The 27,986-nt window shown below is 33.5% G+C and overlaps 1 protein-coding gene across 2 annotated transcripts in view; it reads right to left on the bottom strand.

Moving 5' to 3' along the window:
* Positions 1–27,986, bottom strand: part of TDRD9 (tudor domain containing 9) — a 191,194-nt gene that overhangs the window by 50,063 nt on the left and 113,145 nt on the right. For both annotated transcript variants that reach the window (XM_074213215.1, XM_074213216.1), the window contains 9 exons: positions 18,890–18,987; positions 15,881–16,012; positions 13,455–13,620; positions 13,303–13,366; positions 13,161–13,224; positions 12,602–12,646; positions 11,346–11,399; positions 4,899–5,015; positions 3,680–3,787 (listed from right to left, as the gene is read on the bottom strand). In XM_074213215.1, the coding sequence (XP_074069316.1) occupies positions 3,680–3,787; positions 4,899–5,015; positions 11,346–11,399; positions 12,602–12,646; positions 13,161–13,224; positions 13,303–13,366; positions 13,455–13,620; positions 15,881–16,012; positions 18,890–18,987 (848 nt within the window). The remainder of the gene's footprint in view (positions 1–3,679; positions 3,788–4,898; positions 5,016–11,345; positions 11,400–12,601; positions 12,647–13,160; positions 13,225–13,302; positions 13,367–13,454; positions 13,621–15,880; positions 16,013–18,889; positions 18,988–27,986) is intronic.

Here is a 27,986-nt window from a genome sequence, read left to right as displayed (position 1 = left end):
ACAATGTAAGACTAACAGATTGCCTTCTGTGGGGGGGGGGGGGGGGGAGAAGCAAGATTAGGGGAGAAAATTGTAAAATTCAAAATAAATAAATTAAATAAAAAGCAAAAAAAAATTACACAAATCTAACACAATTAAAATCAAATTCAACAATAAACTAAACCTTTAAAAATTCAGATAAGCAAACATTTATTTCTTAAGTTACATTTATATCTAGGAAAAAATAGAGGAATTTTTGACTTTGAAGGAAAAAATATTTAAAATTCTCTAAAGCACTTCAATTAGAAAATTTATTTGAGGCAGTACAATGATTTTTGAAACCATCTAATGGATCTCTTTAAATCTTTGGTAAAATAATTTTATAAACTTTAAATCTTTCTCACCAAAAGGATGTTTTGTTATTTTTATTATTAATATCAATTTCAGTGCCTGGAAGGCATTTCTAGTCTAGATTCTCATTTTAAAGCAATTTTACATGTACCCTAATATAAAATATTAAATATTTTAAAATATGCCCAAGAGCAATTTTATACAACCTCCATATAATGAATGATATTGTTATTTGTTGAATAATTCCAATCAGAAAAACTATTTTTACTCAAATTGACATAAAAGAAAAAATTTCTGACATGGCATCAAAGATGAAAAGCTTTTAAAAATAATAAATTGTCATATAAAGGAAGACTATTATTCAAAACCCTCTAAAGTTTCTTTTGTCTAAGCTGTAAAATTTTAGTTCCTTTAAAAAAGATTTCCCTATATTAATACTATACAGATAATAGTCTGGTGCTCAAAAAATAAAATGTCAAGCATCTAAACTATGGTGGGAGGGAAGTTAGTTGTTGGGAAAAGTATGTAAGAGGGGGTGGCTAGGTGGCAGAGTGAATATAGCACCAGCCCTGGAGTCAAGAGTACCTGAGTTCAAATCCGGCCTCAGACACTTAATACTTGGCCTTGGGCTAGCCACTTAACCCCATTTGCCTTTTAAAAACCTAAAAAAAAAAAATTTTTTTTTTAAATGTATGTAAGGGTGAGTTCTACCCTCATGCTAATTAATGTAAATCAAAGGTCAAAACTTCAACTAAATCAATGAAAAATACAAACTGGGTGTGAATTTCCCATTAAGATGGCTGCCTAACCAGAAGTAGACTACCATCTTCTTTTTACAAAAACCTAAAATTCCCAAGAAACCCAATTAAAAACTACAGTAAATTTCTTTTGCCTTTTCAGAATTACAACAGCAGCAGAGCAAAAAACAAGGGTGTACAAGAGCACCCAAGATGGTGAAGGGTCTTGAAACAACTACCAGCAGCAGCCCCACCAGCACCACCATCAACCAGAAGCCAACAGGCCAAAGGAAAGGGATCAGCTAGCAAAGCTAGAGCTAGCAGCCTCCCAGTGTAACCAGAAAGGGACCAGGGGTATGATAAGTCTGTGAGCATCTGTGCCAGAGCTAGCTGGAGCCAAATGCTTCCCAAGAAAGGTCAGAAAGCCCCGGGGTAGAAATCTTGTTAGACCTAAGAGAGGAAATGATAGTATTCAGGGTTCAAGAAGTCTGAGGTCAACAGTACTCTGTCCTGAAATGCAATAAAGGGACCCTGAAGACCCATCCCTCAATCCTTACTTAGGATCCAAGAGGCATCATCCTAAGTAGTAGAGATAAATACAGAAATCTTGGCAGGAAAAAGCATCCCATCCAAAAACACAAGTAGAGCCAGGCCCTAGTTCAAAGTCTCAATTCAAAAACTAAAGCTAGAGAGATAACAACACCAACCAATATTTAAAATTACTGTAGATAATTGAAATCCCTGGAAAAGGAATAACTTCCTAAGAGTGGCATACAAACAATTATACAAAGGTAAAAAAAGGATTTCCCCTCAAAGATGAAGCAAATACCTAGAAGAAATGAACCAAAAATTATACAACTGAAATAAAAGTTTGGAAAGCAATAACTGGGAGAATAACTTGTAAGAAAAAGTGATAAAATTTACCCAAAAAATAAATGCTCAGAAAATTAGAATCAATCATATAGAAAACTGACACAATAAGATAGCAATAAAAATGAGAACGAAACCATAAGACTGAATATAGAAAATTTAATATATAACCAAAAAAAATCTAGAAAACATAACAGAGACAAATAAGACTCCCTGAGTCTTATTATATATAATGCAAACACTACCCTATAAAGAAATTATAAATGAAACTGCCCAGATCTATTATAACAAGATAATGCAAAGACAGAATCCACCAATCACCCCTGAAAAAGAATTCCAACAGTAAAGGATCCTCAAATGTCATAGTCAAATCCAGCTCTTATATCAAAAAATATAACAAGTGTCAATCTGTCCAAAAACTCAGACCAATTAGAAGATCAGTAAATGAAGTGAGGCATTTATTCTGGATCAAGGGAATGGAACTTGGGAAAATGTGCTGACAGAGAGGTCCAGGGAAGGAGGAGAGAAAGGGGATTCTTTGAGAGTTTTGTTGTGGGAAACAAGGAGGCATAGTATAGTCTGAATACCCAAAACAGTCAAACTACCAGAGTATTCTCTCTGTCCAGGAACAGGGGTAGTCAGAACTGTTGAGGGTTGTGGGAGTCTTCTTGGAGGCAGTTAAAAACTGCCAGTCAAAACCGAGATTCCCAAATTGAGGGAGAAGAGCAGGGAGAAGAACAGAGATTAAAAATTGCTACCAAAGCAGTAACTCAGAGATCTAGCACAAGCTTACAAAAAAGACATCCAAGAATAAAGGAGCCAAAGCCAGGAATACCACAAGGACTTAAAGCTTCTATTATAAACAAGAGATCTTAGAATATGACACTCCAAAAGGCAAAAGATATGTGCTGACAACCAAGAATGACTTATCCTGCAAAAGTGATTATTATTCAACAGGCTAAAACAAATGAACTGTTAATGGGAAGAGGTCTTTTAAGTCAACTCTTCCCATGTAGCTATGTGATAATGTGGCAAAATGAGCAACAAACTAGGAAAAGGGAGAGTCAACTATGTTCTACTTAACAAATATTAACTAATTTTAGACTCACAACAACTAAACAAGGCAGGTACTACTATTAGGGTTAGAATGAAACTAAGGCAAACAAAGTGATCCTAGGGTCACATAAGTTAAGTCCAGATCTCCATTCATTGCCTTCCCTTCCCTTTAGTAGTTTTATACTAAATGTTCCTAGTAAAAACCTTTTTCTAAAAACTGAAACAAGTGGCTTATTTTTAATGGGAAATACATGGAGGGGAGGAGAGGAGTTGTGAATCATATCACTAGTAACCTAGTCCCTTGGGTTTTTTACCCCTTGAATTCAGTCAGTAATGAGTTACCTTCTTGGGACCCTAAACCTCAAGTGCCCATGCAGGGTATGAAAGTGCCCTAGAGAGAATAAATAGCACATCTGCATTATGGCATCAAAATTGTCCAACATAATTTCTTAATGCTTTCCTCTAAGGTCTAGAATATTTACAAAAGGAAAAATGATGTTGAGTTAAAATCCAGCAAATGTGAAAAGGGTAATTGAGCTCTAAAGCAGTCTATCTTTGAAATAAGTCACCAATTTATCATAAAGCCAAGAATCATACCCATGCATTTGGAAAAAACATATCAATACTCTTCATTAGTAACAATACTGAACATAAATATTGAAGACTATTTTTTGATATTTACATACCACTACAGTTGTTTTAGGATCTTTTCCAGCAAGCTCCCGTATTGCCATTTCCTCATCAGGTTGTCCAAAAGTAAAGTAATTTGGATAGAAAGCACCAGCCAATACAACCTAAAAAAAAACAGATTTCCTTTTTTTAAACAGAAGAAATACAAGTAGCTAGTATTTCCTAATCTATTCCTTGAATTTTATAGATAGTCTATTAAAGTTTAGAACTTTCACAAATGAAACAAAGTTTCATATTTCTTATGTTAAAGGTCTTTTGTTAGGATTGGCCAAATTCCCAGATTTAAAAGCAACCTTTCACAAGATGCCAAAGGATACTCCTCACATATCATGAAAAGAAAGAAATTTCATTATTCTTCTAGAACATACACTCTAGTAATGAAACATTTATAAAGATCCCATATGGTCAATCTCCCTCTCAAATACCCTGACAATCCCCACTCTAGAATTTCAGTGTTTATTAGATAGCCAAAAAAAAAAAAGAGTATTTATTACTAAGCTCTTGTTTAATTACAAAAAATACTTTACCTAATAAACAAATAAGAGTTTAAGAGTTTGACAGTTTGACAGGAAGATTTTACCTAAAAAACAAACAAGAATTTGACAGAAAGAGTTGAAACAAATAGGCAGCTAAACTGTCCAAAAAAATGACCTTCAACTACAATTATGGGATACCTAAGCCATAAAAATTTATCTTCCCATTATACATTAAGTTCCTTGAGAGCAGAACTGTTTTTGCCTTTCTTTGTTTTCCCAACAATTAGCATAATGACTGGCACTCAGTAAATGCTGAATAAATTAATGCTTGCTGACTCAATTGTTAACTTATTACTGGCTCCCAGATCTCTTCCAAAAATTTTCCATATTCAATCTCTTTCATGATTATATCTAAGGTGCAGGTAAAGGGCTTAAGAGTTCCTCTAACATAAATACCACAATCGGGGAGAAAATGAGAGAAATCACTACAAATCACCATTTGTTGATTGTTTATACTTAATAAAGTGTGTGTGTGTGTGTGTGTGTGTGTGTGTGTGGAAAGACTTACTGCTCCACCTAAAAATGGAGCTCTGGTAACAATAGCCAACTGCAACAAGAAGAAACAATTATATACTGCTTTAAGGTTTGCAAAATGTTTTATATCTATTATCTCATTTGAGCCTCACAACCTCAGGGAGAAGAGGACAAAAATGGAATGCCCAGAATTGTTCCAGCATACCTGCAGTATGAACCGCTGTTTATAGACATATTCATGGTCCATCACAGGTCTCTGAGTATCAACACACATGTTGAACTGTGTGATTCGATTTTTCAGTTCTTCATATAACTCAGCCACCTAAAGGAACAAGGTTAGAGTTAGGAATAATTTTCTTTGAATGAGTCAAGACAGTAGAGAAAAGACAGCAACTCAAATTCCAAATGAACACTTTTAAATAATGTCCTAAAACAAATTCTGGAATGGCAAAACCCAGAAAATGACAGGGCAAAACAATATTCCAGCCTAGAAGGTCAACAGGAAAGGTCTGTACCTACAGGGTGAGAATGGAGAGCAGTTGAACATAGGCCAAATTAGTATGTGGTGCAGACTGGGCTCCAGAAAACCAGGAACAGGTCTTGGAAACAACCTAAACAGCAGGGTCAGTGACTTCTTCCAGAGTTCCCAGCTCACCAAAAATGTGAGGGGGTCAAACTGGTCAAAAGAAGATCACAGCAGTCTTTTTGCTAGCACTGGGGGCAGGATTCTAATGCTTTGTTCATACTTGGATATAAGTCACAGTCTTAGGAGGAAGTACCAAGGTGAAGAAGTCATAGTGGAGCAGGGTTGAAAAAAGTACATAGTCAGCTCTGAAAACAGTTGATAAAACCCCTGAAGCTTAGGACAATGCGCCTTCTACCCTGGAAAACAACTTGAGTAAATGACATTTTACCAAGAAATAGACTGAAAAATGAACAAACAAAAAAAAAATTCTGACTATGGAAAATTTTGGTGACAAGGAAGATCAAAAACACACATTCAGAAGAAGACAACAAAGTCAAAGCTCCTACACCCAAAGTTTCCAAGAAGATGAATGGGTTTCAGGTCATGGAAGAGCTTAGAAAGGGTTTTAAAAATCAAATAAGTTAAGTAAAAGACAATCTGGGAAGAGAATTGAGAGTGATACAAATAAGAGATAGAAAGCATTACTATTATCAAGAAAGACTCTCCTGATATTCTAGAACCAGAAGGTAAAACAGAAACTGAAAGAATCCACTGATCACTTTCTGAAAGAGATCCAAAAATGTAAACTCTCAAAAATAATATAGTCAAATTCCAAAGTTCAAGAAGGTAGTACTGTAAGCAGTCAGAAAACAATTCAACTATCATGGAAACACAATCAGGATTCCACCTGAAAGAAGCAGAGAGCTTAGAATTAGGAGGCAAAGGAATTAAGATCAACAATCAAGAATCATCCATTCAAGGGGCAGCTAGGTGGCATAGTGAATAAAGCACCGGCCTTGGAGTCAGGAATACCTGGGTTCAAATCCAGTCTCAGACACTTAATAATGACCTAGCTGTGTGGCCTTGGGCAAGCCACTTAACCCCATTTGCCTTGCAAAAACCTAAAAAACAACAACAAAAAAAGAGTCATCCATTCAGCAAAACTGAATATAATCTTTCAAAAGGAAAAAATGTAGATTTAATGAAAAAGAGGACTTTCCTAATGAAAAGATCAGAGCTGAATAGAAAATATGACTTTCAATTACAAGATTCTAAGGAAGCAAAAAAAAGGTAAACAGTAAAAAGACATCATAAGACATTTAATAAGTTTAAACTGTTTACATTCTAACATGAGAAGTTGATACTGGTCACTCCTAAAAACTTTCTCAGTATTAGGACAGTTTGAAGTCACATACAGGTTTCAGTTGATATCTAAAAAATTTGAGAATTATATCTAAAAAAAAAATTAAGGGGTGAGATGGAGGAATGCACTAGGAGAAAAGTAAAGGGAGAGGTAGAATGGGATAAATTATCCTGAAAGAAAGAGCTTTAACAACAAAAAGGAAGATGGAGGAGGTAACAGGAAACCATACTCTCAGCAGAACTGACTCAAAGAGAAAACAATAAAAAAATACTCATTTGGATATAGAAATCTATCTTATTGTACAGGAAGCCAGAAGGGGTGAGGCTGACAGAAAGGAAGGCAAATTGGGGTGGTGGTAGTGAGAAGCAAACCATTTCTGAGAAAGTGAAAGAGGATGAAAGGAGAAAGAGAATAAAATAAAAAGGAAGGAAATAGAATGGAGGGAAATTACAGTTAAATATCATAATTATGAAGAAATTTCTTAAGTAAGTTATTGTGGTAAAGCTCTGAGAAATACTCAATGACAGAAATGAGTCAAATTTATAAAAAATAAGAGCCATTCCCCAATTGGCAAATGGTCAAAGGATCTGAATAGTCAGTTTTTCAGATGAAGTAATCAAAAGCTAGCTACAGTATTATGGGGGGAAAAAAATCACTCTAAATTTTTAGAGAAATAAGAATTAAAACAATTCAGAGGAAGTACCCCACAAATCATTAAATTGGGTAACAGGACCCAAAAGGAAAATGACAAACATGGACAGGATGTGGGAAAACTGATACAGTAACTACAATGTTAGTAGGGTTGTGAACTGATTCAACTATAACATAGAGAATTTGGAAATTCGTCCAAAGGACATAAAACTGTATATGCTCTTGGAACCAGCAATACCACTACTAGACCTTTATCCCAAAAGAGATTTTAAAAATAAAACAAAAAAGAAAAGAACCTATATATACAAAAATATCTATAGCACTTCTTTTCTGGGGGCAAAGATTTGGAAATTAAAAGGATGTCTATCAATTGGAGGATGACTAAAGAAGTTGTAGTGTTATCAAAAATGACGAGAAGTATGTTCTCAGAAAAATCTGAAAAAAAAATTTGACATGAACCGATGCCAAGGGAAATGAATAGAACCAGGAGAGCATTGTATACAATCACAGAACATTTTAAAATGATAGCAATACAATGATCCAAGATAACTCTAAAGGTCTAATGATGAAAAAAACTACCTATCCCCAAAGGAAGAACTGATGGGAGTCTGAATCCGGATTGTAGCATATTTATTTTACTTTTTTTATTTTTCTTTGTGCTTTTTTGGTCTAGGTTTCCTTTTACATGACTAATATATTCTTCATGACTACAAATGTAGAACCTATATGAAACTGCTTGCCCTCTTGATTGGAAATAGGGGAAGGGAAATAGGGAATTTGAAATTCAAAATTTAAAAAGAATGATCAAAATTGTTTTAACATTTAATTGAGGAAAAGTAAGAAATAATTTTAAAAGATATGCACTTGCAAAAAAAGGCTGAATTTCTCATAAAAGTTTGGTTCTGCAAATCCTTCAGACAGGTCTCTAAAAAAAATCACTAAAATAAATACAGAACATGCTTAGAAAGTAATTCTTTTGTTTGTGTTGGTGTTTTACAAGCTAATGGGGTTAAGTGACTTGCCCAAGGTCTACAGTTAAGTAATTATATTATGCATCTGAGGCACATTTGAACTCAGGTTCTCTTGATTCCACAGCTGGTGCCTATCCACTGTACCACCGAAGTTGCCCACAAAAGCAGTTCTTAAATGATGAAAAATTATAGAGATTATTCGTAAAATATCATATACGTGTTTAATGTGCATAGCCTTCCCTTGCTACCATCCAGTGGGTATATACTTCTCTGTTAATTAATATTCCTAGAATACTTTCCAATTCAAGGCATTATTAAAGTGTAAAAATACAGAACTGGATGAGAGTAAGAATGTTAACTGATATTCCCATAACAGCTTTCAAGTCAATATAACACATTTATATAAGTTTAAAAATTACAAAGCAAGATGACAGTAAGAAAGTCTACTTCAAATGAAATGGATTACAACTGGCCAAACATCAGCTACATCACCTGTTGCTTCTTTGCTTTAAGGGCACAGATTGTTAACCTGTGATCTGTGAGTTCTTTAAATATTTTTACAAGTGTATTTCAATATGATCAGTTTCCTTTGTAATCTATATTTAATTTTATGCATTTAAAAACATTATTCTGGAGACAGTCCAGAATTTTTACCAGACTGCCAAAAGAGGCTACCAAAAAACCACAAAAAAAGTTACAAACATTTTATTTAGGGGTAGCTCTTTCTTCTTAGATTTTTGGGGAGCAAAGTTAAAATTTTTCCATTTGTGGTGTTTTAAGAAAAATTTTATTAAATTTCTAAGAAATGATAAAACTATAGATAGAAAATTCTGTTTTAAAGCAAAATAATAAAAAACTTATTTTTTCACTTCTTTCAAAGAATTGGCTTAGACTATTTCACTGAAAAACTTATTAAAAGAAAAAGGCATGCATACATATGTGTATGTATATCTGTGTGAAACATATATTCATATACATATAAACTTATTTGTATCTCTTTATATGCATAAATATTTATTCCATGATATTCATACATATATTAATTCCTTCTATTAAAATGAAATTTCTGATGTGCCAAGGCAGTAGCATACAGTGGGACAGTCTGGCTGGAATAAAGAGTATGTGGAGCAGTGACTAGTGTGGCTAGGTCAGATGCCACCAGACTCTGAAGGCCTTGAAATGTCGAACAGAGGAGGCTGTGCTTTATCCTAAAGTCCAGGAGGAGGGGGAATCAAAGTCTTTTAAGGAAGAGAGTGACAAATCAAAGCTGGGAATTACTGATAATGATTAAGAACTCTGTAGGAAAAATACTGGAAAGTCAGATGGAGGCATAGGTGGGCAGAGCTAACTAGTCAGAAATGTCTAATAGGCAGATGGTGATTGATATGTGACTAGAATTCAGGAAAGAGATTAGGGCCATATAAAGAGATCGAGGAGTCATCTGTGAGGAGATGATCATGGAACTCATGCTCTCACTGAAAGAGGTGCTAGGGACAGAGGAGGGCTTAGAAAAGGACTCAAAGGGAAACCGACATAGAATGGATGAGGCAGACTATATTGTCCTTCACATTCTATCCTGATATCCACTGAACTACTCACCCATTTCTCAACAAGCATTTCTGATATGACCACATCCTACTCTTTGCATTAAATACATCTATTTAGGTTGCGAATTCCAGCTTTAGGGCTAGCTGTCTTCAGGAAATGAGTGAGCACAAGTTGGATAACCCCATTAGATGCAGCTGGTCCTAGACTACAATTATCCAGAATGTGAGAGATCAGCAATAAATACAGCAGAGAAGTTAAGAAGTATAAAAATTGAGAAAGGACAAGTTTATTAAGAAATCACTGAAAACATGATATTCACCTCTAGTAAGAGAGCTGATGGACTCAGTATAAAATAAAGTACTGTTTTTACTCTTTCTTTAAAAGAAATCACCAGCAATTTTGGAGAGAATAATTTCATTTACATAATGAGGTCATACACTAAATAGAAGAGACAGAAGAAAAAAGGAGGATAAATAGGAGAATCATTGTAAAGAAGAGACATAGTACAACAGTTTGATAGGATGGTAAGTCAAGAACAAGATTAAGAATGGAAGGATTCCTGAACCTTTTTTTAAGCAACAAAAAGTGAGCCAGGAAATAGTAAAGAAAGGAGAGGGAGTGGGAGAGGACTGAAGGGAGTAAACAATTGTAGGGGAAAGAAAGTTTAAAGGGACAAGTAAAGGTAGACCAGTTTTTCATCCTAGGCTATAAGAAAGGAGGTGAGTATATGGGATGCTGGGGGGGGGGGGGGGCTCTATTTTCTCCTGAGAGGGAGAGCAAGGAGTATGGGAAGCTTGAGGAGATGTGAGAAAGTTTCAAACAGCTGCTGTGAAGAGTGTGACAGAGTTCATCAATAAGAGATTAATGGTCATGCAGCTATGACCCAGTTGAGAGTAAAAGGCATAAAATTGAGGTGGACATCATCAGTATGTCAATCCAGCATCATTGTGGAGTATATGAACCAAGCAGTATGATGGTGGGTTAACAAAGGGCTGGACTTTTTCAAGGTATGAGCACAAACAGGACGAGGGCATACGAGATCCAAGAACAGAGGACAATGTATATTTAAACTTATTAATATATTAGAGTCAAGACTAAAAAATAAAGAAAATGAACTGGAAATCCATGCAGTAATTAGAAAAGAAGTAAAGATTAAAGCAGTCTTGCCCACACCTGCCCCAAGCACTCCACAGGCTCACAATGCCTGAGGAGGGAACTAGGACACGGAGCACCACCCACAGACATGATGCTTCCAGCAGCTCTTCAATCACTCCTCTTGGGGCCAATATAAAATGGTGCTCATGGTTAAGGACAGGGAAGTCAGGATGCCTCAGTTAAGCTCTAAGTCAACGTGGGCCCAGTAACTTCATTTTTTTTGGAATGTTAATTTCCTAATCTTTATCTGTAACATGCAAGGATTGAACTAAAATAAGCTCTAAAGTCTCTGCCAGTTTTAGTGTTTCATGACTATGATGGTCAATATTTTTGTCTTATCTTTAAACTTTATTAAGCCATATATTTAATACCTACAACTAGATCATAAGCTCTTTTGAAGGCAAATATTATTCCTTATAGTTGAAGACTGACTAATTTAAAAATTATCCAAGGAGATTTATTTATTTAATTTATTTAGCATGAGTGATGACAACTTACCTCTCTAATTCTCTTGATCTGAATATAATTTAACCGTCCCCAGTCCAGTTCATCCTTTAAAATCACAAATGCAGAAATCAGCAAGAACTAAAAAATGATGCTATAATTTTGGATTAGTATTGACCATTTCCAAGACAGAGATTGTTATGATATTAACAAATATAATTTCCACTTTTTTTTTAATTAATCCAACTAATTTATATTTATTCCAGTCACACTGAACAGTATCATCAATCCTTCAAGTTAAAAATGCGGTGCTTGTCCTAAAATCCCAATTCTCAGTGAAAGCACAGATAAAATATACCTTCAAATGTACAACTGGATCTTTTTTTCAATGTACACAAAAACAAAAAAACTACAATGAAAAAATTTTGGATATACCTATGATTTCAATGACATAATAATTAGTAAAAGATCTCCATCTCCATACAGGTGAATACCCACAACTAATAGTCAGAGGACTGCCTGGGCCCTGAAAGTTGAATAACTGGCCCAGAAAGCAGGACTTGAATCCATGTCTTCCTGACTCTCATTCAATCTATCCACCATGTCATGCTGTGTCCCAGTGATGGAGAACAGTTTAAACACTTTGTCTAAAACTTGGAATAAAAAATAAGTGAAGACAAAGAGTCATAGACCCCTCCCCCCAATTTAGAGGCAGGTGTTCTGCTGGATATATTGTGGGTTTTCTGATAATCTTAGATGATGCTGGCTAAATTCGCGTTTTTATAGGATAGTGACCTTAAGTGCCTGAGGACCTAGGTTTAAGTTTTGACTCTTAATTTTTACTATGTCACTATGTTTCTTCAAATGAAAGTGTGGATAATAAATATTCTACTAGCTATTTAGGCAGTCTGTCATAGGGGAAAGTATTGAATTTGAATTTAGGGAGATTACAGGTCAAAAACTACCACTGACAATAGCTGAGTGAACATGGGGGTGCCTCTTTGAGTCTCACCTAACCCTCAAAGAGACTAAATTATAAATTGGAAATAATCTGTGCTGGTGAAAGTTCATTCACTAATTAAAATGCAAATATTTGATGTATTATCATCACAAAACTGTTTTGAGTTAAATATTTTACAAAACTTTGAATTCAAGTGCTAGACCCTATTACCTAGCCTATTGCTCATATCTTAGAATTTTTGTGCCATCATGTCACATATCTAACAGACAAAAAGAAGATGAAAACATTATGGAATCTCCTCTCCTGCAGCTTTCAATGTGCAATAAAGTAAAAAGAAAAAATAACTCACCTTCGGATGTCGAAATTCTCCTCTTTGTCTGCAAGCTTGCCAGGTCTAAAAAATTTTCCACAAATTCCGAGTATTTCATTGGTTAACTGTTTTGTATACTAATTGTATTCATATTTTGACTGAAGAGAACTAAGTTAATTCAGAGAAATTGCTAAACAAGAACATGAAGTTTATGTTTATCAAGTTAAAATGACAATTTGGTCATCAATATCTTTACAAAGATTTTATTATTTTAGCAGTTTATGAATTCAATGAATTTCTGTGGCCACCAAAAAACTATTCTCTATAAACTATTGACAAACCTTTCCACATTTATACTATGTCCTAGATAGCAACACAGTGTTGTTGCTAGGATCCAATCTGAAAACTCTGAAAAACAAGTCAACTATTAGGAGGCATCATAGCAAAATTTCTGTTAAATACTCACAGAATGAGCTTCAGTTGAAAAATCTGAAGCTTCATCAGGTTACTAAAAGTTTTCAGATCAGAATTTTTAGAGATAAAGTCATAGTAAATGTCTTTATTAAATTAATATTTTTCCTAAAAACAGAGAACTTACTTTAAAAGCTTCCACAAGCGCAATACAATCACTTTTACTATTCCCAGAAAAATTCATTTTATTCCTGTGAATCAAACAAAAAAAAAGGTCATCCAAAAATCCTTCAGGCAAATGGACACCAAAAGATATGAATATTAAATACCTATATCCGTCAAGATATTGTCTGAAAGGCATTGCAAAAAAATTCTTCAATGAGAGAGCTGCAGCTAACAAAAGAGAAGCAAAAAGATGAATTTCTTTAGAGTGATGTTACTCAAACTACTCATAAACATCTTTTTTTGTTCTTATACTCACCTATTATAAGGCATTCTTCTAGACATCCAAAGACATGTCCAAGGACTATTAATTTACCAAGTTGCTGATCCACAGGAAGCTGAGCCAAAACCCGTCCTAAGAAAGTCAGTTCACCATCATGGGGATTTTCTTCTTCTCTCTGACCACTAACAGCAAGTGCTCCTACCTTTATAAAGTGATGAACTGATATTATTAACAATATAGGTAGGAATACTTTACTTTATAAAGTACAGTGGAAACAATTCTAAAACCTAAGAAAATATATTAGTCAATTAATTTTAAATACATTTGTGAGACACACAAAGAGAAACAAAGACATGTGATAATACAAAGTAAATATCTGATATATATTTTTTTAAAGATTCGTTCATTTTTAGGTTAGTTGAGTCTTAAAATATTCTCCTATAAAAACATCATTGGTTAAGGTTACAAGAGACCCTCCACTCCCGGCAGACAATTTAACCCAAAATGGATGTGAAATATGCTACAATGTAGATATTAAATATTATATATTTGTTTCTATAGAAAAATGTATTCTGAGGTCCAATTTTATTATTCCAATTCTATGGAAAATGTTTTCTGAGGTTAGGTACAAGTCCTTTCAAAGCTTAGCAGAGTGCCTTAAACAATTTAGTATTTTATTTGGTCAATTTTGAAATGAATTCCTTAAGTTTCTCTATGCTATAGCGTAAGTGTGAAAGAAGGGATTCCCACAGCTGCAACCTTGTCCCAGCAGCAGTCTTATTGTTGATCAGACCCAAACCCAGGTCAAGAACTTGCAGAATCCAGAGAACAGGCAGGGTCAACAGCAATTGGTCTTCACTCTGAATCAGACCACTTTGGAAAAACTACAAACTTAAAAGTCCCTGGTCTAAGCTCAGCCTGAAAGGCCGAACAATACAAATCAAAAGAACACAGCAAATGGAAGAGACCAGACTTTCCTCGAGAAGTTGCCGGGACTTGACCTAACATCAAGTCCAAAGTCAGGAAGTAGGCTAAAAGAATGAGAAGAAAAAAATTCCACAATAAGAGCTAGTATAATGACAGGAATGCTCAAGATACAAACCTAAAAGGAGAAAATGATTTCAAAACATAGCATAGGGTACAAATTCAACTAGAATTTCCAGAAGAGAAGAACTAAATTAACAAGAGTTTAAAATGTTTTTTAATAAATGAATTGAGAACACTGGACAAAAGAAATGGAAAATAAATGATAACCATGCAAGAAAGAGCTAGGAAGATAATAAATAACCTTGACACAAGAGATATAAAACCTCACCAACAAGTAACAAATACCCTAAATATTAGAATGGACCAAAATGAACAAGAGATAATAAAAAATATTAAAATTTTTTTCAAGACTTAACTACTCTCAGGGTGGCTAGGTGGCACAGTAGATAGAGCGCCGGCCCTGGAATCAGGAGTACTTGAGTTCAAATCCGGCCTCAGACACTTAATAATTACCTAGTTGTGTGGCCTTGGGCAAGCCACTTAACCCCATTGCCTTGCTAAAACCTAAAAAAAAAAAAAAAACTAACCAAAAAAAAAGACTTAACTACTCTCAGTAATAAAATTCTAAAGGACTTTATGAGGAAAAATGCTATTCACATCCAGAGAAGAAGCTGGTAAAGTCTGAAAGCAGAATGAAGCATGCTTTTTCTTTATTTTTCATGGGGGATGTTTTTGTGTTTGTTTTCTTTCGCAACATGACTAACATGGATATGTTTTGCATGGCTGCATATTAGTATAACATATCAAACTGTTGGCCTTCTCAATGAGGAAGCAAAGGAAGAAGGGAGAGAATTTGAGAATCAAAAATTTTCAAAAAACAAAGGCTAAAAATTGTTTTTACATGTAATAGGAAGGAAAATAAATATGAAAGTAAAAAGAAAAAATTAAAGACTGAAAAAATGAAAATCTAAAAGCATTTCATAACAAACAAAAAATACTGTATTTACAGCAAAATAGGGAACTTGAAACTGAAAAGTTATTGTACAAAAAAATGAATGTATCCAAGGAGGTAAAAGGTCAAATGGAAAAAACCTTTGTATTAAATCTCTGATAATTTCTCTTGGAATCCAAGATGTAGAAACAACAAAAATATAGAAACAATAAGTAAATCAATGAATGAATGTGTGCAAATATATGCATTTATCAACACATATACATATATAAATAAAAATGAGACTGATAAAAGTAAAAAAATATGAAAAAATAATTCTCAAAGAAGTACAAAGTATTTACAACTACCTAAAAAAATGCTTCAAATGATGAGCATTAAGAGAAACACAAATCAAAACATCCCTGAAGTTCCACCTCACACTTTGCAAACGGGTAAAAAAATGACAAAAAAAAAATGGCAGCAGTGAAATCCCTTGGGTATAACCCAACAAGAACATTTAGAGTCTCACAAACAAAAATCCTACCTCTTTTAACAGAAGGATGGTCCTTTCAATATCACCAAGACTAGGTGGAGAAAGAGCAGTTGCCAGCAAAGCTCTTGGCTCACCCATATCAAGCAACTTTACTTTTAAGACTGTGCTTCCTAATGGACAGCGCTAGAAATTAACAACAAGAAAAAATTAAATCAAACATTAATAGTAGATCACATTTCTTCAGCTTTAGTATTTACAACACTTTCCTCTTAACAATACTATAATACTATAAGATAAGTCATTCTCTCTCACACACACACTCTTTTCCCCATACACATTCTTTTGTTTGTTCTGGACTTTTAAAAAAAAGGTTCATTAAAAGCTGTGGTTTTCTCATGGTGACAGTTCTTACATGCTGAGTAAGCAGTGGAACTAGGACTTAGATGCCTAGGCTTCCCTTGCTTATTCCATGACACCAGGCAACATCTGACAAGTATGCTGTGAAAACGTGATATTTAATCTTTTGATATTTCTTCCTAGTGTAGTACTGACCCTGTGTCTTAGAAGATGATGCTGGTAGATATCATCAGCTCTTCTGACACATTCTATAGCAAGTAGTTTATACAGAAGATCAACTATCGGAGGAGAGATTTCACTAGACTGGTCACAGGTTGCTACACAAACTGATCAGAATTCTTAAGTTCTCTTAACTTTATCATCCAGAGTTGCTTATCTTTGTAATGCAGTATAAACAAACTATTATCCTGGTTCTGCTAATATCACTCAGCAATCAATAAAAATCTCCTAAGTTTTCTGTAAAACTATTTATTTTGTTATTTCCAATGGCAAAAATATCCCATTACATTCATATGCCATAATCAATGTAGTCATTCCTCAATTGATGCAGGTAGTACCTTAGTTTTTATTTTTGCCATGACAGAAAAAACTTCCATAAGAACTTTTGTTCATATGTCTTTTTCCTATTTTCTTACTCTCAGATACAGGACTAGTAAAAATACTGCCAAATCAAACGTTCTCCCAGTTCAGTGACTTTTGAGCACAATTTTGAAGTACTTTCATAGTATGCATTTGTGACCTTTTTTTCCTGAAGTTCTTCCAATAATCATTATGTTCTTTTTTTGCCATCTCTGCCAATATAATGTATGAAGGCAAAGTTTAGATTTTTTTTCCCCTCTAATTATTAGTGAACTGGAGAATTTTTTCACATAGCTAATGATAGCTTGGACTTTTTCCTTTGAAAACTGCCCGCTTATACATTAATGCACTGCAGATAAAAGTTGTGAAGTGATCTAAGTGATCTAACTATACTGGAAAGCAAAATTAAAATTATGCTCCAAAGTCACTAAACCCTCTGACTCAAGAGATATCTCTACTAGGCTTATATTCCAAAGAAATAAGGAAATTTACCCATTTACCCATAAAATATTTATAATAGGTCTTTTTTTTGAAATAGCAAAAACTAGAAACTAAGGGACTGTCTACCTATTAAAGAATGGCTAGAATAAATGGAATATAAAAACATAAAGGAACATTATCATGCCATAAGAAATAATGAAATTAGGTTTCAGAGAAATAGGAAAGACATGTATAAACTAATTTGGAGAGAAGTAAACAGAATTACAAGAATCAGTTATACAATTAGAATAACAAAAAAATAGCTTTAAAAATTTTCAGAAAATTTATCAATACAATGGCAAACCATAATTCCTGCTGAAAAAAAGGTATGAGCAAAAATATATTTCGGGACATGAGGGAATTTCCTTTCTTGACTGCATATTTGTTAAGAGGGTTTTTATTTTTATCTTTTTGCACAGCAAGGTAGTGGAAGAGAAAGAAAATAAATCCTTGTTAACAGGGCAAAGAAAATGGTTGCTTTATTTCCTTTGACCAGGATTTATCTACTGGGAATGGTTTTCATTCTAATAAATTTCAATCAGTTCCTTATAAATCTTGTATATAAGAAAATTTACTAAAAAAGTTTTTTCCCATTAAATTGTTTTCTTTCTCATTTTAACCACATTGTGTTTTTGTACAAAAGTTTTAAAATTTTATGTAAATCAAAATTATTTACTTTATCTTCTGTAATCTTTTCTCTTCTTATTTGATCATGAATTCTTCCCTTATGAATAGATTTGAAGGGAATTTATAGGACAATAGCTTTTTCAGTCATAGGAACTCTTGAAGAACTACACTGAATAGACATGGGCTGTGACTTGTTTCAGAGGAAAGACTAGAATCATATAATATCAGACCCTTCTAATAGAACTACACTGAATAGACAGGCTGTGACTTGTTTCAGAGGAAAGACTAGAATCATATAATACCAGACCCTTCTAATATCAAAGCCTTTTCACTTTTCAATGGTGCTTTAGAATTTGTGAAGTGTTTCCTTGACCATAATTCTGTAATGAAGATGAGTTTACAATTTAAACTTGAAAACAGAGAATATGATCCAGATAATTCTCTAGTGGATACTGCATTCAGAGAACCTAAACCAATACACTGTTAACAGTATTGCTATTAAACTCTCTCTCTCAAATATCCAATTGAGCGAATTCTAAAAAAGTGTTTGAGAACAGCAATCAATTCACTATTAAATGGACTAATAAATGTCTGTTACAGTTACCAAAGTTCTCAGACACAAGATGAGAAGGGAGGCAGATCAGTCCTGTTGTTGCATATGTTTAAGTACGTAAGGTATCAAAAGAAAAGCAATGCTTTTAGGCATAAGAACAAGCAGTAAAAGTGAATAAAACCAATCAATATTTTCTTCCAAATAGTTTTCAACATTTTAGAGTAGTTGATTGAGATTCCAGGATTTTGTGCCAAGGCACAAAAAAAGACAACATATTTTTCAATTTATAGTTACTCTACTAGAAAAATATCTTATCTCAGGAAGTTGTATGATTAATTTTTCCTAATTTCCAAATGAAAATTTGTTCATTCATTTTACTATGACAAAACTTTTATTATTTTCTGATCGTTAATGAAAATTGTCAGTGAAAAAATAATTTCAAGAGAGAAAGATGAAATTCTTACCAGCATCTCAGGAACTACATGATCTGGGATACAATTTATCCAGAAGTCTTTGTGAATGAGTCTATAACAGTACCCTTTAGAAACACGGCCAGCCCGACCTTCAATTAAAGAAAAGATTAAAGCATCATTTGACACGAACTACTTACATTTTTGACGAAAATCAAGATAAAAACATTGGTTTAAGAAAATTATTTTTTGATTTGATGTTATAAAATAAAGAAATTTAAGTATAAAGAATTTCCATAATACTTTATATTCCTTAAGTGCAAAATTACTTGCTAGGAGTTAATGTCTGGTTATTTAATAACTATATTTCTATAATATTCCTTATAAAATAAAACTTATTTGTATCAAATATTGTCCCACTGGATTATATTATAAAATCAGTTATGTATTCATATCAAAATAAATTTGAACCTAATATATATAAAGCAACTTAAATTACATAAAGCAATTCATACAACTATTTTAGTAATACACTTTCTTTTTGTCAAAATAAAGGACAAAATGAAAACACCAATATCAAACATTTCCGTAAGTTGCAGTAATTGTCAGGTATAGTGAGATATAGATGTAAGTAAGCCATATATGCTTGTCCCTTTCTTCAAACAAAACCAACATTTTAAGAAATAGAGCAATCAAGCAAATAAGATTGAAGCTTTTTTTAACTCTACAATTTTACTATGAATTATACATAACAATTTTTCCTGGCTTCACATCTTGAGACATGTGACCTAAACACATCTTGTGACTCTAGCTAACTCTATGTTAAATTTAACTTTTTAACTTAAAGGATACACATACTCCAGAATTCAAATTGATATTTTAACTTCCTTTTACAAATGTCCCCAAGGAAGACCAGGTTCCTTAAGTACCTACATCCTGCACCTGTACTTTCAGTTCTATGCTTACCCTAATGACAAGGACTACTCCAGTACTCTTATTCATGGTCCTCATCATCTCTATCAAGTGTCAGACAAAAGAAGTTCTGGAAAAGATCCTAAGATCTTTGGGAAGGGAATATCATTGAGAACAGAAGGAAGTCAAATGTAACCCACTGAGGGGCAACAGCCAAGTACAAATAAACATCTGCAATCTTAGAAATAAATCAAGAATTCACTATAGTCACAAGGCTGAGTTGTTCACTGCTGTTCAACTATGACTGAAGACTTTGAGATTAAAAAACAGAAGTCAATGTAGTAAAATATGCTATGCATCTACTGTGATACAACAATGAATTTAAATAAATGCCTTTCAAACAAATGATGAGGTCTCATTTCCTGGCCTATGATGGGAAAAGAACAATACTGGGAATTCATAATATTAAGAGGAAGTAGAATAAAAGGAAGCCAGCAGAAAACAAATGAGGAGAATAAGAGTTCATGTAACCTCCAAAAATACAGTCTAATAAGAATATGTTTTGTATGGTTGCACATGTAAAATCTATAAAACTTCTTGCCTTCTCAAAGAGAAAATTTGAAACTCAAAATTCTAAATGACAGTTGAGAAAAAAATAAATTAAAAATTAACTGACTAAAAAAAAGAATTCACTGCATTGGGAAAAAAAAGGAAAATATAGAAAATAAAGAAAAGACATTACAACTTACCAAATCATTAGATGGGAAAGAGAGAAAGATAAAAGATAAAAGAGGTTATATTGACCATCTATAATTAGCATTATTTGGGCAGTTAGGTGGAGCAGTGAATAATGCATTGGTCTTGAAGTCAGGAGGAACTGAGATCAAATCTAGCCTTAGATACTTAACCCTGATTGTCTTTCATCTAAGGCCATCTACAATTGCCCTATTCAAATGTGGTCGCTGGACCCAGATGGCTCTGGAGGAGAAACTGAGGCTGGTGACTTAGCACAGCCTCAAATTCAATTCATATGACTCAAATTCAATTCATATGAGCTTGTCATGATCTCATCTCCCTGAAGTCATGGTCTCCTTCTAGAATGAAGGACAACAGCATCAATTATCATGATTTATAGTATAAGTACATTTATAGATTTATAGTATATAGTATAAGTATATTTACAGTATAAGTATAATCCAGCTACACACTAATAAGATTCCAGTTAGATGCTGAAGGTTATTTGCTTAGATCCAAGCATGGTATATAAAATGATAACACAAAAAAGATAAATGCATTAATCAAGTATTATCATTAACAATTCTCACATAAAAACAAAGGAAAAAGGCTTAAAATGGATAATATTACAACCAAAAAAAGCAATTAAGAATTGCAATTCATGGCAACTTATAAACCTACTTTATTCTCTCTTGTATAAATCTTTAAGAATCATCTATCTTCGCATATAATGAGGTATATAAATGAAAATTATGAAAATATAAAAACATATAGATTTTTGCAAACAATATTCCATTGCAACCTACATACTTAAAAGTAATGCAAATGACTTAAAAATACAAATATAAAACCTCAATGCCCTGTTGTTTAATGATCATTTGACTCAGCAGGAAAAATATAACAACCAGTATTTTTTTAAGAAGATGTCTTGGTAATAGAAGATAACTTAAAAGGGAGACAAAACAACAGAACTAACATAGCTTTGTGATACTGATATTAAAAAGTGATAAAATGTGGAATATAGTGGCTAAAAGTTTTTACTTCTGTCAATGAAGATGTATAAAATTCATATAAAACAGAGAACTTAATGAATGAGGAAGTGATCCAGAAGATACATTTTGTAGACTGTGCTAATACAAATCAAAGTGGAAAAAAAACAAGAATGTTATTGTTTAGGTTAGAGCAGTTTTACTTTCTTTGAAAATTGAGGGGTTTTTTAATGTGGATTATATGTACTGATATTTACCATATGAGACATTAACATATCTTGAAATTAGTATGAAAAGTTTTGATTTCCTGGATACCTGAAAGGTATCCCCCCAGGGATCCCCAGACCAACCGCTGGGAAACACTGATCTGGGGAAGAGGTAAGCAAACTAAGGCCTGGGCTTATGTTTTTCTAACAGTTGGTACCAAAAACTGGCAGCAGGCTGGATTTGGCCCTCAGGCTATTCTTTGCATACCCCTAAGGTTCTACCAGAATAACAAATACCTTGTTATTCTAGTCTATCAGTACATGTATCTTAGAAAGATTTTTCAGATAAATAAGATAGAGGAAAACTGAATAACTAAGTGAGCTGGATTGGTTTGGGGAAAATATGTTTTCCCCAATTAAGGTTCAAGATATCAAAAACAAAAACTTTTATTTAATATCAACATTCTAGCAATATGATGTCAGCTGTCAATCACTGATCACTGTGATCTCTAAAGAATCAAAATTATAAACCAACACAAAAGGTAAGAGCTGTAAAGATGTCATTAACAGAATGTAACTCTTTACCAACCAATGATTATCTGTAGGCAAGATATACTAGAGAAATAAAGGTCACTGTTAATTATTAAAGTTAAGTTCCATGATTTTTCCAAAAATTGCTCCAAAGTCTTTATCACTTAGGTCTAGAGAAAAAGAGATAAAAGAAGTCTTCAAGATAATATTAATTGATTGTTCTCTAGCTTGCCTTAGGCAATCTTACTTATTTTGCTTTTTTACATATAACCTGCTTGAAATCATTCCCTGCTTTCAAAATTTTATATTTATCTCAACCAAAGTGAAGTAGTGGACTTTTGTTTTTTTTTGGCTAGTTCCTGTCTACAACAGATTTCAAAATTCCAAGTAAACAGAAGAAAGATGAGCCTATAGTCACCATCCCATTGAGCTAATCACAACCATAATATCTCTGGGAATTAGATAACAGAAACACTTTATTACATCAGAAATGGAATAAAAGAGGAAATCTGGTGAACCCTACTTAATGACGACACCCTATCCAGAATGCTGCCACTACTTCATGGATACCGCAAATCCCACTAGTAATCTGGAAAGGTGATATCACTCTAAAGCTGATAAGATAATACATAACACTGAGATAACCAATATGACTGATGGAAACCAACATCAAGACTCAGAGTAAGCACAGTACTTCTCCAGGACTGGTGCTCTTATCCACTGAGCCACCCAGCTGCCCCTACAGCATTTCTCCAACCTGATTTAAGCCCTGCTGAGAGTTTTGTGAGTTACAAAGAATATTCTTTTTTTCCTTCAGTGAGGTTTTTATTACCCTTTTTCATCATCTCTTCAGGGTATAGACTCAGTAGTGGTATTGCTGGATCAAATGGTATGCAAATTTTTGTTGCCCTTTGGGCATAGTTCCAAATTTCTCTCCAGAAAGGTTGGATGAGTTCACACCTCCACCAACAATGTAATAATGTCCCAGATTTCCCACAACCCTTCCAACAATGATCATTATCCTTTCTGGTCATATTGGCCAGTCTGAGAGGTGTGAGGTGGTACCTCAGAGAAACTTTAATTTGTATTTCTCTAATAAGTAATGATTTAGAGCAATTTTTCATATGACTATGGATTGCTTTTAACTCCTCATCTGTAAATTGCCTTTGCATATCCTTTGACCACTTGTCAATTGGGGAATGACTTTTTTTTTTAAATTTGACTCAGTTCTCTGTATATTTTAGAAATGAGTCCCTAGTCAGAAACATTAGTTGTAAAGATTGTTTCCCAGTTTACATTTCTTTTGATCTTCGTTACAGTGGTTTTGTCTGTGCAAAGTCTTTTTAATTTAATGTAATCAAAATCAGCTAGTTTGTTTTTAGTGATGTTCTCCATCTCTTCCTTGGTCATAAACTGCTTCCCTTTCCATAGATCTGACAGGTAAACTACTCCTTGATCTTCTAGTTTGATTATAATATTGGTTTTTATGTCTAAATCCTATGTCCATTTGGATCTTATCTTGGTATAGGGTGTGAGGTGTTGGTCTAATCTAAATTTCTTCCATACTAACTTCCAATTTTCCCAACAGTTTTTATAGATGAGAGAATTTTTATCCCAATAGCTGGACTCTGGGTTTATCACACAGCAGATTACTATAATAGTTTCCTGCTATTGCATCTAGTCTTTTCCAATGATCCACCACTCTATTTCTTAACCAATACCAGACAGTTTTGATGCTTTATAATTTAATTTTAGATCAGGTAGGGCTAAGCCACCCTGCAAAAAATATTCTTCAATAAATTTTATAAGGATATATTCTGTGCATATGACCTAGTTCTCCTCTGGGTATGACAATTAATTTATAGAAAACCATTCATCTAAAGTAGAAGTATCAAACTCAAATATAAAAAAGGTGTCACTAAATTATTTGAAGACTTCATATTGACTGAGGAAATTGTATATTCATATTATCTATGTTTTATTTTATCTTTATTCTTTTTGTTAAGTATTTCCTAATTATATTTTAATCTGGTTCAGGCTGCACTGGGGAGTGCTATAATCCACATGCATCCTCTGAGCCTGTGTATTTGACATATCTGATTTAGCGAATGATTTTTGCTAAATGTAAAAAGTAGTATCAATAGGATAATCTAATAATTTCTTCTTCAAACGATTCAGAGAAAAGGCAGATAGAACATCATGTTTTGTACATCTATATACATTACCATAGAAAGAGTAGAAAATGCTCAAAAATGAAATTCTGAATGTGTAAAGGAAAACAGTTTCAAAAAAGAGAACAAATGAAAGTTTTCTGAAGAGACAAAAAATGGATGCAGAGTGATAGGACCATTGTCTTCCTGAAGCAATTTTCTTCCAACCAGATTTTCTGATGCAGCTTCCTAATTGAAAGTCTCAGCAGTACCCTGGGCCCTTCAAACAACATTAAGTACAGTACCTTGAGACTATGTGAATCTGCATCACTTAATGACTTGAGCTGGAGTTGGAGATCCACATCCAAATAATATTAACAAAGAGACTGAAACAGTTTTTCAAAAAACATTGTACAGTATGACCATATTAGGTTCCTATAAGTATGACAACTGTGGCCAAATATAAGGAATTATATTTGACAATATTATCAACAAAATCATATAATTTATCAATAGATGCTTAATCTACTTTAGACAAAAAACAATAACCATTTACTTTAAAACATTAAAAAGTTTTGGAATAAACAGATCATTCTTTATGATGTTAAATATCTAAAGCCAAGGTCTTTTCAATAATATCAGAATAAAGATTTCCATTTATCATTGCTATCATAAAAGCACTAAACCACTTAAAAGTTATGAAATCTAATCTGAATAGGGCCTGCATCAAAGCAATCAAAAGTTTTAAAAGGTTTTTTTTTTTATAAGGCTTCCTACTTATAAATTCTTTCCCTTTGATTTCTTAAGGGTATGTCTGGTGAGATTTTCTGAGGCTTCAACTGCCAACAAGGAAAGTTAAGAGAGCTCCTATTATTGACTGCCAAAGCTAATGGCCTTTTCTCAATCCTCATCCTTCTTGACTCTCTGCAGGTCTTTTTCCTTTTATAAATTCTTCTCTCTTGGTTTTCATTACAATGCTCTTCTATTCAATCACTTCTTTTTAGTATCCTTTGCTGGATTCTCATCCAGATGGTATTTACTAAGGCTAGATTCTCCCAAAACTCCACTCCTAGACCCTCTTCACTATTTTGCCTGATAATCATATGAGCTCTTATAGATTCAAATATCAATCCTATGATCCTCAGATTTATCAAGCACTATTTTCTGACTTTCAGTATCACATCTCCAATTGTCTATGTTTAGAAGTGAATGACCCAGAGAAATCCTTAATTCAACATGTCCTCATTATCTTTGCCCAGTAATATCTCCACTTTCACAATTCGCTTTTACTGTCTAGAGCAACACCATCCCCAGCACCATCCAGCATCACAAGTAGGTGCCATTCTATGTCCTATACTACACTCTTGTCTCAAAAGTCACTCACTCACAAATCCAATTAGTTGTAAAAACTTATTACTCCCAAAGTAGTACTTTTTATCAAGTTCATGTCAAGACCATTTTTAACATTTATTTTTGCAATATCTTGTGTAACAAATTTTTTCTAAGGTAACTTCATATGGGCTATAAACATGCATTATCATGCAAAAATATTTCCATATTAGTCATAGTAGGAAATAGAAATGGAACACTGAAAAAGAATCAAGTAACTGAATGCAGTAGAGTTCATCAGTTCTTTCTCTGGATGTGGATAGCATTTTCCTTCATGAGTTCTTTGTACTTATATTGCTGAGAAGAGTTATTCATAGTTGGTCATCATATAATATTGCTAATCTTCTCTATATTGTTCCAATTTTAGTATTATGTGCTGCTGAAATGAGCACATCATCACAAAGTATTGCTGATACTATATATGGTCTTCCTGGTTCTGCTCATTTCACTTTGCATCAATTTGCACAAATCTTACTAGGTGAAATCTGTGTTCCTTTTTGCCCAATAATATGCCATTATATTTTTATACCACAGCTTGTTCAGTCATTCCTTAATTGATGGTATCCCTTCAATTTCCATTATTTTGCCATCACCAATAGGACTGCTATAACTAAATTTGAACATGTAAATCCTTTTTCCCATTTTGATGATTTCTTTGTGATACAGACTTAATACTGGTATTGCTGGATCAAAGAATATCCATAGTTTGGCTGCCCTTTGGGCAAGTTCTAAATTACTCTCCAGAGTAGTTGGAGTCACAACACCGCCAATAATGTCCCAATTTTCCCACATCCTTTCCAACATTAATTTTTCTTTTTTTTATCATATTTTCCAATCTGAAAGATATGAAGTGATATCTCAGAGTTTTCAATTTGCATTCTTTAATCAAAAGTAATTTACATTGCTTCTTCAAATGTCTATGGATAACTTTGGTTTCTTCATCTAAAAACCACCCATTCATATCTTTTGAATATCAATTGGGGGGTGGACTTGAATTCTTATAAAAATTTCATTCAGTTCAAATAGAGAATTTGAGAAATGAGGCCTTTATCAGAAACACTGGATGTAAAAATTGTTTCGCAGTTTTCCTTCTAATCTTGGTTAGTTTTGTTTGAACAAAAGCCTTACATTTTAATATAATCAAAATTATCTATTTTACATTTGGTCATGCTCTGTATCTTGTTTGGTCGTGAATTGTTCTCTTACCCATAGATCTGAAAAGCAGACTATTCCACACTCTTCTCATTTGCTTATGGTGTCATTCTAAGTCTAAATCATGTACCTTCTCTTAGTATTTTAAGGTGTAAGATGCTGTTCTAAACATAGTTTGTGTCCTATTGTTTTCCCAGAAATTTTTCTCAAACTCAGTTCAAAGAGTTGAGATAAGAATTCTCATATCAAAGGCTGAATTCTTTTGTCAGTGGCAACAATGGTCACTGACTATCCCAATGATCTAGCACTTTTATTTATTAGTATCAGGTAAGTTTGAAGGCTACTACTTTATAACAGTTTCAGACCTGGTACTGCAATGCCACCTCCTTTGTATGTTTTTTTTTCTTTTTTGTTGTTGTTGTTTTTTTATTAAAGATATTATTTGAGTTTTACAATTTTCTCCCAATCTTGCTTCCCTCCCCCCACCCCCACCCCACAGATAGCACTCCGTCAGTCTTTACTTTGTTTCCATGTTGTACCTTGATCCAAATTGGGTGTGATGAGAGAGAAATCATATCCTTAAAGAGAACAGAATTCTCAGAGGTAACCAGATCAGACAATAAGATATCTGGGGTTTTTTTTTTCCAAATTAAAGGGAATAGTCCTTCTACTTGGTTCAAACTCCACAGCTCCATCTGGATACAGATGGTACTCCGCTTTGCAGACAGCCCAAAATTGTTCCCAACTGTTGCACTGATGGAATGAGCAAGTCCTTCAAGGTTGAACATCACTCCCATATTGCTGTTAGGGTCATTATATGTTTTTTCACTAATTTCCTTGATATTCTTGAACTTTTGTTCTTTTATAGTAATTTTGCTATTTTTTTCCCCTAACTCCATCAAACAATTTTTTGACTGTTTGATTAGTGCATAATTATATTGGATCAGCCTACCCAAGAGGAAATTATTTTTTTTAAATCTGACTATTTACATGTTTTGCAATTTTGTTCATATAGTCCTGGGTTTGTCTTAGCAGGTAGGCTAACAAGTACTTTATATTGCTCACAGTTATTTTAAATGCAATTTCT

Source organism: Macrotis lagotis, chromosome 1, assembly GCF_037893015.1.
Source record: "Macrotis lagotis isolate mMagLag1 chromosome 1, bilby.v1.9.chrom.fasta, whole genome shotgun sequence".
NCBI classification, from domain to species: Eukaryota; Metazoa; Chordata; class Mammalia; order Peramelemorphia; family Peramelidae; genus Macrotis; species Macrotis lagotis.
The sequence above is the reverse complement of the archived record's forward strand: the minus strand, read 5'-3'. Positions and strand labels throughout refer to the sequence as shown.